At 39.1% G+C, this 12961-nt stretch overlaps 1 protein-coding gene and 3 non-coding genes across 4 annotated transcripts; 3 read left to right on the forward strand and 1 right to left on the reverse strand.

Annotated features, from left to right (window-relative positions):
* Positions 1–394: 394 nt before the first annotated feature.
* Trnam-cau lies at positions 395–466 on the forward strand. Its single transcript has one exon. It is a non-coding gene; the product is annotated as a tRNA-Met (tRNA).
* A 1716-nt stretch (positions 467–2182) lies between these two features.
* LOC107041126 (slit homolog 3 protein) lies at positions 2183–6636 on the reverse strand. The gene is made up of 2 exons (XM_015261530.1): positions 4678–6636; positions 2183–3963 (listed from the first exon to the last, which is right to left on the reverse strand). Exons 1-2 carry the CDS (start codon positions 6055–6057, stop codon positions 2401–2403), a joined length of 2943 nt encoding a protein of 980 aa, XP_015117016.1. The 5' UTR covers positions 6058–6636; the 3' UTR covers positions 2183–2400.
* A 1135-nt stretch (positions 6637–7771) lies between these two features.
* Positions 7772–7843, forward strand: Trnac-gca. Its single transcript has one exon. It is a non-coding gene; the product is annotated as a tRNA-Cys (tRNA).
* Positions 7844–7940: 97 nt separating this feature from the next.
* Positions 7941–8012, forward strand: Trnac-gca. The gene has a single exon. It is a non-coding gene; the product is annotated as a tRNA-Cys (tRNA).
* The last annotated feature ends 4949 nt before the right edge of the window (positions 8013–12961 follow it).

The raw sequence follows: 12961 nt of genomic DNA on the forward strand, positions 1-12961 counted from the left end.
CGCCATCTGCTGCTGTGGGTTGAGTTGAAATGTATTGAACGAACAGCGGGGAACGATATTACCTCGGGAATTTGTCTGTGTAACGGATGTTGTATAGACGGTGATCTTTACGTTATGTGGACTATGATCGACATCTCTGAGGGGAATCTGGCACTGTAAGGGTGACGTGAATATTTAAAGATGGCGCCAGTTGATGGAATAAGATGATTCTCGTAAAACATTAAGGTTTTTCAAAAGGAAAATAAATTGTTTCTCAAATTATTGATATACCTGAGTGCAAATTCATTGACCCCTGGATCATTTCCTATCGAATGATGGAATGATTCAGAGATCGAAATTGCATTTTCTGGGGTGTATGAACTTGATGGTCTTTGTTGGAAGAGGTTTACAACAGAGCAGAGTGGCGCAGTGGAAGCGTGCTGGGCCCATAACCCAGAGGTCCGTGGATCGAAACCACGCTCTGCTAGTTTAATTTTTTTACCGTATTATTTTCAATAATATACGGCAGATTCTCTCAAATATCGTCCGGATTTTCGGCGTCACATTTTGGGTTGGGTTGCGAGTTTTACCCTTTGTTGTCCATATTGAGGAGAGGTTTGTCCTAAATTTTTAGTCTCGTAACTCTTAATAATAGAGAAACCTCAGATGGAAGTTTCTTTCTATTTCCTTTTCAACTAAATCTGACGGCTAGTTTCAATTTTACAAAAAAATGTTAATTATCGGGCTCCATTAATCCTTGACTCTTAAAATCGACTTTTTCGTCAAAATTAGGTGTAAATTCATTATTCCACTACATCGAATTCAAAATGATAATCTTGGAAAATTTATAATCAGGAAATTGAAGTGGTTAACAGGTTCAACTATCTTGGTTGTTAGTTTTCGACCACCAACTCCTGTGGGACTCATGTAAGAACAATGTCAGGGAAGGCCTCCAAGGCACTCTGTGCAGCATGGGGGGTTGCAACTAGGGCTGAGCTAAACTGTTTCTGAGCGAACTTAGGTTANCTCGAGCTATCAGCTCTCTAATAAATTTATCATCATTGTTCAGCCACCAATATTGTTTTTTAATTCTATAAAAATCGATTGAATCGTTATTTGGTATTGCTCTGGAATATTTGAAAGGACCATTTAAAAAGTCATCAATAGGTATTTTATTATTTCTTTTATGTCTACCAATATGGTATAGTATGGGAACATTGAATTCATTTTGAAATAGTCCTTTTTTATCATATATAACGAAGTACTGGGGCTTGACTGTTCTCCAAAGTCTCATGCTCTACCGACTGAGCTAGCCAGGCTATAGTAGTCGAGCGACTCAGGATCTATAAGTGGGGAACGGAAATAAAAAAAAAAGTCAGGTTCCTGCACTACCGGCTGAGGGTTTACAATCTCGTCCCTCACTCAAGAATGATCAGAAGGAGAGAAAATCGGGAATGAAGGATCGAAAATTCATCAATTTCGATCAATACAGGTCTCAGAACAACATTTATAATATTCCGAAGAGTTTAGATCAATTCGGGACTCAAAACACTATTGACTTCTACAAAATTTTGAAACTAGAATATACATTTTTGAATAACAGCGACTCAATAACATGTTAATATATTACGACCATTATCTTCAGTCTTCAATAAATGAGATCTCTTCTCGTTACGAGTGATGAAGCTGAAAGAAGTATGTTTCTCATGAACGAATATAATGGTTTACTCACAAACACTCAGTACACTGTGATGAAGACAGCATATGTGATGTTCTTGAAAAAGCCCATTGATCGGGTGTCGAACTCACACAAGCATACACATTCTCCCCAACTAAAATTTAGAAATTCGAAGATCTGCCTTTCACTTCCTCCTAGAGATGTGGAATCACCGTCATTTTCAATTTCGGTCAGGTCAAACTTAAATGACCGGTTCCTGACCCTGAACGCATTTTGTATGTAGAATGACCGTCACAATTAAGGTGCATTACACACGCGCTTAAATGACCAAAAATTGTAAATATAGCTGCAAATTGACCGATGTACATGATGGAAAGTGGACGTGCAGATCGAGTCTGTGTAGGAAATAAGAATATGCACTGCCTGTACATACCATGATCTCGATTAGATCCTCTGCTTTTTTCGTCACCTTTAATTGGACATATCTCTAACAATCATTGCGGTTCTTAACGAAAAAAACCACAGTTACCGTTAAATAATTGAATATTTATTCAACAAAATAGATCGTGTCAGAAATAAATAGTAAGCACAATATCAGTGGTTCATCATAAAAAAAAATTGTCGATATAATAAATAATACAATGCGATGACGTTTAGAATTAAATTAGTGTAATTAGCGATATTAGCGAGCTGATTTCGCATCAGGTACTAGCGTCATTATTCTACAGTGGAGATTATGTACTTCAACGAAATGAATATACCATGGCAACTGTGAGAATAATTCCGAAATAAGTAACATCGTTCTCAGTGGCCCCATCGGTATAGCTTTGGGCCTGGGTCGACCCGTCTTTCTGTAAATTCCTGACGAGATGCGTAGCATCATACGGGCACTTATGATCAGTATACCCGATAGCCCTCACTTCTAAAAATTGCTTGAGCTCCTGCCAGCATCTCCACTTTAATGGATTTCGACTGAACTCAACGGTATCCAATTGAGGCAGCTGAATGAACGAATTAGTATAGATACAACTGAACATATTATCCTCTAAATTGAGATACTGAAGATATTTCAAATTATGAAACGCTCTAGACTCAATTTCTACGAGATAATTATTGCTTAAATCTAGTCGATACAGATTCTCACAGTGAATGAACCATCCCTCTCGAACTACCGCAAAATTATTACCCTTGATCGTTAATTTTTCCAGTCTTCTAAGTCCGTAGAACGCGCGTTCATCAATTTCTTTCAGTGAACAATTACGGAGAATAAGTTCCGTGAGATTTACAAATCTAGAAAATGTGGAAGCCGGCAGATGTTCTATGTAGCAGTCGTAGAGTTCGATGGATGAGACCCAACTCGGTATTTGGTCAAGTAGGAAACGGTTACCATTGCTGCAATGATAGTGTTTCCCATCGTGATCCGAGTAGCAGGAACCACTGATATTCGCATTGGGATCCGGTAATGGAAGTGGGGGGTAAATAGTCATTGATGGAGGTGGAGGGGATGGAGTGGCAAAGGTTGCCGGTTTGGGTGTGAATCCTATATTGTGACATCTGTCCCTCAACACTACATCTAAACACTCGTTCGCACAGAAAAGGTTCCGACTATTGACAAAACGATGTAAAGCTTCAGCGCACAAACAAGTCCACGGATTGTCGGCCAAATGCAAGTCTCTAATGTACCGGAGACTCTGCAATCTTTCAGTCGCAATACAATTAATCTTATTTTCTGAAATATCAAGACTGACTAGATATGGAACCATTTCAAAGACTCTAGTCTCAATTTCATGAATATTATTGTGCGCTAAATTGAGGTGTTGTAAATTACGAGTATCAGTGAACCATTCAGAACGAACGACTTTGATATCGTTTCCGCGTAGGATAAGAACTTGCAAATTCCTTATTCCAGCGAAGGCGCGGTCCTCTATCTCTTGTATCGTGCAGTCGCGGAATTCCAATCGCTTTAAAAATCCATCAAATTTCCGGAACTCATCGGATCGTAGAATCTGAATGACTGATTTGGAGAATATGATGGTTTCAGTGATTGAGGGAATTTGTCGAAGATCGATAAGGGATGCGTCTTCGCAGAAGTACGTGTGACCCCGAAGGTGATTGTAGTAATGACTGTCGAAATGATTCCCCGCTGGCACTGATCTACAGCCGTTGTGACGAATTGGAGGTGGAGTAGTTTGTATTACTGGGGGTGGTCGAGGTGTGACGGGTCGAGGTCGAGTCGGTCGAGGTTGATGAGTCTCGTAACCCCAGCTCCATCGTATCCAGCCGTTCGATGTATGATTATAATATTCCTAACACAGAGAATCATTATTATAATAATTTATGCATCCAACAAAATGATAATGACCTTGTGATGAATATCTTTGATCCATGGGACGTTTTTTGTCACCGTTTTGTCCAACTATAGTATAATCATAGATAAGTATACGTATATCTACCTCTTTATGAGATAACTCTGCATGTAACTATATATTTATATGATGTCAAAATACGTATACTTTCGAGTATAGCTACAGCTGGAAATCCCTCTCTGCCGCGGTCCAAAATTATACAGATAAACCTAAAGCGGAAGGTATTTCCGTGTACGCGTGCGTCGATATCCTTGTTCATCACAAGGAAGGCAATCCCAGCAGGGACTGATTTTTAAAGAAGAATGATAGTTACAAAAAAGTTCTCAGCAAAATACTAATTCCTTTAGATTCGAGATATTCATAGACAAACTCATTTCCGGGCTCAATTCGCTCATTTCATTTCAGCAATCGAGGGCGTCGCCATGAAAAGGGTCGATTTTGTCGATATGGAATTATGTATACTGCGATAATATTGATAACACTTCACACATTTTAAGCCAGAAATGACCTCAACAGCGTGAAAACCCTTTAAACCGAAATCGCAGAGACGAAAACGTGAATATCTCGGAAACTAGAATCGACAAAATGAGCGCTTCTCATGTGAATGTCCACAATTTTCTACTCTATTAATCAAGCAAGTCATCAAGTACTTACATTGTAATCATTTGGACGACTGACTTCACTACCTTGCAAACATCCGACGCCATTATTTCCACTGTTACTGATTTCGTAACCAATTCGCCTTCTCAATAGATTATTTTCAAAATCCTGTCGACAGGAACACAACCAGGGATTGTCCCTCGCATCTAGTCTTTCTAGGTTCCCGAGACCGCGGATGGCATCTTCAGAAAGACAATTGAATCTATTTGACTTGAGATCCAGCCTTCTTAAGCTGCTAAGATGATCCAGCGCCCCATATTCGAATTTTTCAACATTAGAATTTTCAAGTACGAGTTCTGTAAGTCTTCCAAGGTCTCTAAACCAGGAGCTTCCAATAACCGGCAATCTGGCCCCAATGATGACTAATCGTTCAAGCTTATGCAATCCAGCGAAAGCTTCAAGCTCAATTGATTCAATTCCGCAATTTCTTAAAGTAATACTTCTCAAGGTATTTCCGAATCTGAAAAACATATATCTTTGCAATCTTGGAATGTGCACGTCAAAAATCTCAAGCCAGCCAATGTTATCCGGCAGATGGTCTAGATTATGAATACTCGTAATTTTCTGCTCACGTCGTTCGATATTATAACGATTATAATAATTCGTATCAGTGATCACATTTGCTGGAGGAAGTGGAGGGTATTTTAAGACAGCCATACAATCATAAACATAATGACTGGAACTCGTCTCATAGGATTGCTCGCCGGACCAGCTAGTGTAGTGCCCTCTTTTACGTCTATGATGCGTGAAATCATTATTTGACATTTGCTGAATATTCTTACTTTGGAAGAATTTCAGCAGTGCGCTTTTACAATCACACAACCACGGATTGTCATCGATTTTCATGATTTTCAGTCTCTCAATTTTGGCGAGAGCCTCCAGCGGAAGACAATCGACATCATTATTCCTAATGCTGAACTCTTCTAATCTCTTACTCAATATTTCGAACACTTCAGGCTCAATATACATCAATCCTGTTCCTTCTAACTTCAGGATTTTTAAATTTGGAATATGCTGGAATACCGCGGCCCTGGCGACGCCCACCTTTGTATTGAACATGACCAACATCTCAAGCTGATTGAGGCCGCGGAATGCATCTGCATTCAATTCATTAAGTTTACAATTAAAGAACGTGAGTTTTCGCAGCTGAGTAAAACGTGCAAAAGCGTCGGCAGGAATGACATCAAAACGTACGACCGTGAATTCGATCCACTCAGCCTCGTTTGGCACATCATCCAAATCCTTGAGATCACCATGAAGACATACATATGCGATTGTGCGGTCTTCAGCTTCAACCGGCGTTAAACTGCATTTCGCCTCAGTACCGGAAAGTACTCCTGCCAAAAGTAGACCCAGGGTTATTATTAAATACATCTTGGAGATTATTTATCGTTGTGCACTTGGACGTTGTGTGATGCTCTATTTATTGTCCTTGAAAACAGTATAATGATCGCTGCACTAGTTCGCTGTAGTCACTATATAATCGCCTGGTCCGGAGGAAGGCTGCGAAAAGTTATGTAATTCTAGGCTGTACCGAATTAGTACATCCAAGGGCGACTTTGTGTCTAGGACTTAGTCACCCGCGCACTTCTAGCACAACACCAATAATGGAAATGATGAAAATATATTACATCTCGTTGAATCACGCATTTTGAATATTATGGCACTGCACTAAATTCTCATGATAGCTTCTTACAGATTTTCACATCAGAAAGGTTTGAGAATCCCCAAAATCTTTTAGGGTCTAAATCTCCTGTCTCCTAGACTTCTCGCAGCCAACTGCCACATGATCGACTGTCATCATAATCGTAAGAATCAGAAAAGGTGGAAGGGAAGCGAAACCGATCGAAGGAAATGGGGAAGGGCCACACTAGTTTGATATAAGTAGACACACCCGGACGTTAACAGTAATTGAACTGTGATGGATTGACAGAACTCACACGATGGGCAAAACGATCGACCGACTGACCGCTCAGCGAGTAGGCAACGCTATTATATAAACCCGTAAGGACAAGGTCAGATTTCCCTCTGGCCGTTTTTGCTCTCTATCTTTAGCTAGTGTGTTAGTATGTTTGTTGGTACTGACAAACGTGCAGACCGTGTGGCGTGTTTGGCAAAACAACTTTTAGCGGCTATTACCACCGATAGCTGAGAGCGAATCGGTAGGATATGGTGGAAAAGCACGTGTAGGGCTTTTGACTTCGACCGACGACAGATGATGTCTCACTGCCCGATGTTGGGAAGTTAATTGCCCACCTAGATGGTGAAATCATTTGATCAAAATGAAGTTTCTATTTGGAGCAAGCAACAGGCTGTCGTTCATCAGTAGTAATTATAGGCCATCAAGTTTGTGGGTTTTTGTTTATCTTTGGGGGGAATAGAAAAAAAATATGAGGGAAAGATGGCTCGAACGACGTAGTAATTGCCACCTACTGCTGACAGTAAACAGTTCCGCATCTTGAGACCTTGATGACTATCCAATTCTCGATGTGGGTGGTGGGAAATTATCATACAATCCGTTATTTATTCCTTAAGGTTTTTGAGAATTGATTGGAATGTACGCTCATTAGATTACTTCGTATACTCGGTAATCTTGGAAAAATTTGTAGGGAATTTCTTACATGAAATTTGTGAATCGTGAGAAGCGCGAAACATTCTTCTATGGGTTTCGATCTCATAAAGCTGATTAGTGTCCATGTGTTTTACTTGGTGAAACTTCATTCCAAGTTTACTGAATACGCTTGCAGTTGAAAATTACATACATTTGCTTTAGTGTATTTTCCGTGTATCTTAAATATTATCAGAAGTATTCTAGATATTTAACCACATCGAAAACTTGAGTGGCGCACGCACTGCGGGAGAGGAGGAAACATGACATTCCCCCTGACCTGATAATGACTACGGAATGGAGGTATTGCGTATAGACTCATGAAACTTTTCTCATTTCAACAGCTTGTGAAACATTTCGGTAGGAATCCAATGTTACGTTTCCGGCTGAGCTAATTCTGGAAGTGCAGATGTCAGCTCTCTGGTTGGGTAGTCAATGAAAGTATATATGTATGGCTGTACGTTATCGCGATTATATATTGGGGATATAGCTCAGTGGTAGAGCATTCGACTGCAGATCGAGAGGTCCCCGGTTCAAACCCGGGTGTCCCCTTGTAACATTCTTTTTTAATGTGAATGAGGATACTTTATCTCTATGGTTGGCTTCGTCACAGTTTATATGCTGGCGTGATTCTGCGCGCTTGTACATTGGGGATATAGCTCAGTGGTAGAGCATTCGACTGCAGATCGAGAGGTCCCCGGTTCAAACCCGGGTGTCCCCTAATCTCAATTTTTTGAATCAGAGATTAATTTTTTTTCTCATTATGAGAGTGGAAAGGGACTTCCAAAATTTCATTGGTTGGAAAACCGTGGAATATTTCGTTGAATGCAATTGGTCAAGGAAAGGAATAGGAAAAAATATGTACGTAAAAAAAGGAAAAACGTGCCTAGGAAGGATGCGCTCTCGGTATACGGTGAGTGTCATACATGTGTTGACCACCGGGGCTGTTTAGAAAGCAGTGACCCGGCAAAAGAGCGCAAAAAATGTGGGAAACGTCGAACTGGACAATTTCAACAAAAAAAAGGGACCATTGTCCAAAATTTCGCCCGTACGTGATTTTTCTGAAATGCATGGGATTTGAGATTTTTGTCACGAGTATTTCAATGTAATTTACAATCTTGTTTACGCTTAGGCAAAAGTCTGCTTTCGTTTTCGAACTTGAAAGGCAATTCGAGAGAGATTTGAGAGATTTTAAAGTTTTCCAGAAATCGATAAAAAATGTTGGTGCACAACATATTCTCTTGAATATTATTACTCAGGGAGTGATTTAATGAGCTTTTACTTTACAAAAAAAATTATTCGTACATAGACTAGAATCTTTAATTAGATATGACAAATAATTTAATCACCAAATTTCGAATAAGTGAAAAATTGGTCCCGTCAATTGTCCCAGTGGCGCACAGGTTCCCGCCGCATCATCAGACTGATTTAGCTCCCACTCATCACAGACATTATGAGATCGCGACACTGGGGTATTTGGCCGATGTGATGCAAACCCAGCTGCATAATTCTTACTGCATGAAACAATGTCAAATTGTGGGGTTGCCAAACCCCAGTAGTAATTTGGCATTTGTAGCGTCAAAATATTTAAACCGTCTCGCTTTTATGTGGTAATTTTATACCCATTTGTAAGCCACATGATTCTTAAGAACGTTAACACTATAGACATGTGGTTAATCTTTGTCTCGTACTTGTACTTGGTAACATATGGCTGAAAAGAATGAGAAGAGACTGTTTCAAAGACCACTGGCATGTCTCAGTGTGACGTCATCCCTGTCGCCACGAAAGGAGATCAAGTAACGAAACGATACGACCTACCCGGCTAAATAGCCTCCAGACCATTGGGAATAATGATAATATTATTTTTTCATTTAATGCCTTCGTAGTTCCACGAAATACTTTATTACCTATCGCACCCTCACAATTTTATTTTCTCCTTTTTATCAATTTATTTCTCCTTCTTCATGGAGGGTTTGTAAATATAAATTTTCGTCTTTCTAATTCTGGATAAGCTTCATAAAAAAGTCATGGAATGCGAAGATATAGTGTTTCCAAAAAAAATTCTAAATTGAATCGTAAATTCTGGAAATATCATGGGTGATATTCGTTTTCTGGTTTTCAATTAAAAACTAGAGTTGAAAACCAAAGTTTATAACAGCGATGTCAGACAAGATATGAATGTTTTTTTGGCCTCAAATGAAAGAGCGGGTCGAGAAATGGCGTGCTAGGGCCTCTAAACATGGTTTTGAACCAGGAGAGACTCCTAGACCCCATTGTCCTCCTAGACAATGTTGTCACAACTTTACTTTTCAATTGAAAACAGACATCATCTTTAGAGACATTTGTCATGTTTTGTCATGTTTGTCAAGGCCCGAGTTGAAGACCCGAGTTTCATTATCATGTCAGACAAGATGTGAATGTTTTTTTGGGCTCAAATGAAAGAGCGGCTCGAGAAATGGCGTGCTGATCCCTCTAAAGATGGTTTTGAACCAGGGGAGACTCCTAGACCCCACTGGACAATCTTGTTACAACTATGGTTTCCAACTAAACTGCCAGAGTTGAAAACCAGAGTTCATAGCAGAGATGTCAGACAACATCTGAAGGAGAATCTACCGTGAATCGACGGTAAAATTTACCGTGGAGCGTGCGAATAAACACTGCCAAAAGTAATTTCTATTATGCATTATTCTATCCAGAACTTACCTGCAAATGAAGTTCATAAGAATGAAAATAAAAGGAAACAATGAATGCATTGGACCGATTCAGCGATCCGTCACCCGCTTGTATCCCCTCGTGTTCAAACTTCATTACGAATATTCTTCTATTCAGTCGTTATACTGATGAAGTGCAACGTATGGTAAATGCCCATAACCCGTGTGGTCAACAGTGCATAACTCCGTTATTCGTAACGCGCATCGAGTCGTGGCAATGATCGGTCTTCATGTATGAAAGACGACAAGCCGACGAGATAAGATGATAAACTCAGTTGTTATTAATATATTCTCGTTTCACGAGTCAATGATTGACGCTATTGTATCGCTGATTAAACTTTGAGCTTTCTTTAGTCTCGGCTTAGTCATCCGCAGGGTAAAATGGAATAAGGACGGCTAAATGATTATGTGCGACAATTCCGCAATAAATCAATGATAAAAGCCATTTGCCAAAGATATAACAAAAAAAGTGACATGAAAAATGTTGAAATACGCAAATGGAGTTTTCTTGTATTTGGAAGTGTGAAGTTGTTCTATTTCGTCATGAATTAACAAGAAATTTTATGCAGTAAAGAAGTGGTGGAGGGACATCATTCCAAAATAGATTTTCAGATTTTATTCCGCGATGATCATCAGAATTGATTGATTTCGAGACACTTGTCTGAGAAATAATTTTATTGAAAATTGAATTCTGTTTGAGAGGGATCCTTTCCTTTCATGTTTTCACCTGAAATAATATATTTCATCACTTGTGCGTAAAGTGCGTACAAATTCACTTTACGCACGATTGATGAAAAATTACATATTCCATGGAAGAGAGCTTTTGTCGTGTTGAATCAATTTAGTTGTAAACAATTTTTATGAAACTGGTGAGTTATTTCTACGTTCCGTTCCGTAAAATTTCTCAATCGTTGGGGAAAAATTACAGAACAACTTGTCCCCACAGCGGTGAGTCATCAGACGGCTGGTTAATTTTTACAGAGCCAATAGTAGAATTTACGTGTCGATTCATACAATTTTAGTTCCAACTCACACTTTTTTATTAAATTTTACTTCTCTCGCGGATTACGTTTCGAAACGTAATTTTTACGCTTTTTTCTGGTAATTTTTATTGAATTCTTCTTTCCGTGTATTGTTCCATCATGTTCTCACGTAAAGTTCCCTGTTATCAAAATGATTGCATAGGTTATTTCTCCAATATAAATTTCAGCCAGTAGAATTGCACCATTCAAGGTTATTTTGTACCATTTAGCAATATGTTTGATGCATAAGTTGGCTGGAAATCCCCTCGATAATGAAGGAAGTTGAAAGATAGTTTTTGTAACGAATGTACTGGACTATAAAGATCTCTTGACAAATGATAAAAATCTTGAAAAATGTCAATTTTTCTCTAAATCTACTAGTATCAAAGACATTCGCGAAGTAACTTCTCATTAAATTTATAGACTCGTTCTCTCTCTTTTTCCACCACTTCGTTATAGAACTTGAAGCAAGTGAATTGCATCAAGCCTCTTCATTTTAAATTCACGTAGGACTTCTGATATCAAGATCAGAGGAGCACACGACCTTGGCTGTGTCTTCCATTATTCATCGATTCTTTCTTTTCAGGTTTTTCGTTGAAGCGCCAGTATTTTACCAACTCCAAACGAGTAGATCTGATCTCTCATACACATACATAAACAGCATCATGACAGTGCCTACTCAACATGATTGGGCGGTGCATTTGAGCGCTGCAAGGCGCCTTACCCTTGTGTAATAACATTTTAATACTGACGCATTGGCAAATCTCGTGGTTTTCTATTCATAAATAGCACATTGCTAGTTTCATAATAGTATGTAATCTCGAGTTGTAACACCTACGTTGACCTCATCAACAACCATCTTTATTCAATCAAATAGTGTTTAAACTCCAAGGTACTGACTTAAGAAACAAGTAATTTACACTGCAGTGGGTATTACCATATGTCGTACGGTACTCATTGTCATTTTTCAACAGTAATTCCAATATGATAGAATTGCTTATTGATTATGGTGGGTTTTTCAAAATGTTATTTTACATCGGTCAACCTTACGGCTTGTATTTCGCGAATGTAACCAAAACTTCAGAGTATCCAAGTACTTTGGCTATTTTTGCCTCCGAATCACGGAGAGAAATGTTCAGTATAAATTGCGGAACTCACAATTCACTCACCGATTATGGAATCGACTCAGAAAATTTAAGTGACGGTATCGGAATTTCTCACAGGAGATTCAGGTAAAAATTACGGAACGCTCTGGAAAAATTACGTGACACTTCCGTAACATTTCCTAAAATCACAGTTCGCTCCAGAATTACGCAAAAGATACGTAATTTTTATTGATTATTTTTCCCAATCGGATTTCGACCAATCAGAGCGCAGTATTTGAGGCTACCCGACCGTTTTATTTTGGATATTTTCTCCTTGCTTTTGAATACTTCGCAGTAGTTCTTCATTTTTTTTATCCGAATATTTCGCTGTAGCTCTTCATTTTTTCGGCTCATTTCAGATAGAATCTTATAGTTGAACTAAAATGTTTAACCCTAGTCAGGTCACCAAACGCGATCCTGCGACTCTGGTCACCTCTGCGGGGATTCCCCGTCGTGTTATTTAGGCTCCAGCATTGCCGAATTCACTCTACACTGGCCGCGCGCGTTTAGCGAGTGTCCGGCAATGTCGCGTCATGGGCAATTTCATTTAATATAGGAAAAAATAATTCATCTGTTCGAAATAATTTGTTTTCTTCAGGAATTTCGGGAAATATGTTGTTCTAAGAACTGCTATAATTCTTTAGACACTCCAATTGACGAAGTCAATTTTTTTTTCAATTTTTCCGATTAGCCAGTCATTTATATTTAAAGAAAAACGACGCGCGGCGGCGTTTCCCTCATATGGCGACCAATCTCGGGCTAAAATAAAACAATTTTTTCCATCAATGAATA

This window comes from Diachasma alloeum, unplaced genomic scaffold, assembly GCF_001412515.2.
Source record: "Diachasma alloeum isolate Michigan unplaced genomic scaffold, Dall2.0 Dall_scaffold_00354, whole genome shotgun sequence".
Lineage (NCBI taxonomy): Eukaryota > Metazoa > Arthropoda > Insecta > Hymenoptera > Braconidae > Diachasma > Diachasma alloeum.